Source organism: Trachymyrmex septentrionalis, unplaced genomic scaffold (genome assembly GCF_001594115.1).
Source record: "Trachymyrmex septentrionalis isolate Tsep2-gDNA-1 unplaced genomic scaffold, Tsep1.0 scaffold138, whole genome shotgun sequence".
Classification (NCBI taxonomy): Eukaryota; Metazoa; Arthropoda; class Insecta; order Hymenoptera; family Formicidae; genus Trachymyrmex; species Trachymyrmex septentrionalis.
This window is the reverse complement of record NW_017304522.1, coordinates 218,685-219,933: the sequence shown is the minus strand read 5'-3', so window position 1 is coordinate 219,933 and position 1,249 is coordinate 218,685. Positions and strand designations below refer to the sequence as shown.

Sequence of the window (1,249 nt, the reverse complement as noted above, 5' to 3'; positions counted from 1 at the left end):
AATAATAATGAGAAAAAACAAAAAATAATTAAAAGGATAATTTTTGTATTGTTTTTTTTTTTAGAAGAAAAACAAGTTCAAAAAAATATAGAAGAATTGCTTATACATATTTACATATATTTTATTTATAATTATATATTATGAGCGATTTTTTTACATTTTTCTAAACTTGATTTTTTCTAAAAGAAACAATATGAAAATTATTCTTTTAATTATTTTTTATGTTTGTCCATTATTATTATTATTTTACTAAACAGTAATTTTACAAAAGAAAGAAGAATATATGACCATGTAAAGATATCTTTCATATATAATTATATAATTATTTATGTATGTTTAGATATATTTATATATGTTTATGCATAAAAAAATTTTTACCAAGTGATTAAAGGAAGTAAAACGTTATATATAATTAGATACATAAAATAGTAAGTTCCGTATTCTATGTAATTGAAAATTGTATACATATATACGGTATTTATAATAAATATAATAATAATAACAACAAAGATGGAATTATGTGCACGCAAAGTAAATTCAAAATACAAATCTCACAAAAAATTCTATTGTTCCATCTCAATCCTTCAAGAAATCTGACAAGAAATCTGATATTGTTATTTCACAAAAAATAAAATGAGATTATAAATAAACACATATAATATACATTTTGTGCTGATTGCGTTATTCATTTCCAAACTCAAAGACCAATGATTAGCGTATTTGTCCTGGATGAGAATCACACTATGAATGTAATTCTTATAAACCGCATCGAAATGTATGAAACTCATATTTAAAGAAGCAATATTTTCTTTCTAATCATTTCGTAGTACATTACTCGTCAGTGTATCGACATATGTATGAGTGAGTAAGTTTTACAATCATGTTTTTTCTGCAATGAACTGCAATTAGGACTATCCAACTCCACTGTCTACGGGAACTTGCGTATCGATAATGTTGACTTGCTGTCACCGCTTCTCTATATAATAACTTAATCGCAGGAGAATAAAGCTCGATATTAAAAACCAACTGGCAGGAATGGACGCCAATATGCAGTATCTTTCATCTGAAACATCAAAAAAAAATATACATTGGATATAAGATTGTATAAAACCAGAAAGCGTGATAGAAATAACATTTGAAAAAACTGTTGATTTCTTTTATTATTTTTCACGAATAGAAAAGATTTGAAACATTAAAGTTATCCTGTCCGGTTAACTTTAATATTTCAAATCTTTTTATATATATATAT

At 24.2% G+C, this 1,249-nt stretch overlaps 1 protein-coding gene across 4 annotated transcripts in view; it reads right to left on the bottom strand.

Annotated features, from left to right (window-relative positions):
- Positions 1–527: 527 nt before the first annotated feature.
- LOC108745348 (glycerol kinase) overlaps positions 528–1,249 on the bottom strand; it is a 45,549-nt gene continuing 44,827 nt past the window's right edge. For all 4 annotated transcript variants that reach the window (XM_018481458.1, XM_018481457.1, XM_018481459.1 and 1 more), the window contains one exon: positions 528–1,063. In XM_018481458.1, coding sequence (XP_018336960.1) covers positions 966–1,063 — 98 coding nt within the window. In that variant the 3' untranslated portion in view covers positions 528–965. The remainder of the gene's footprint in view (positions 1,064–1,249) is intronic.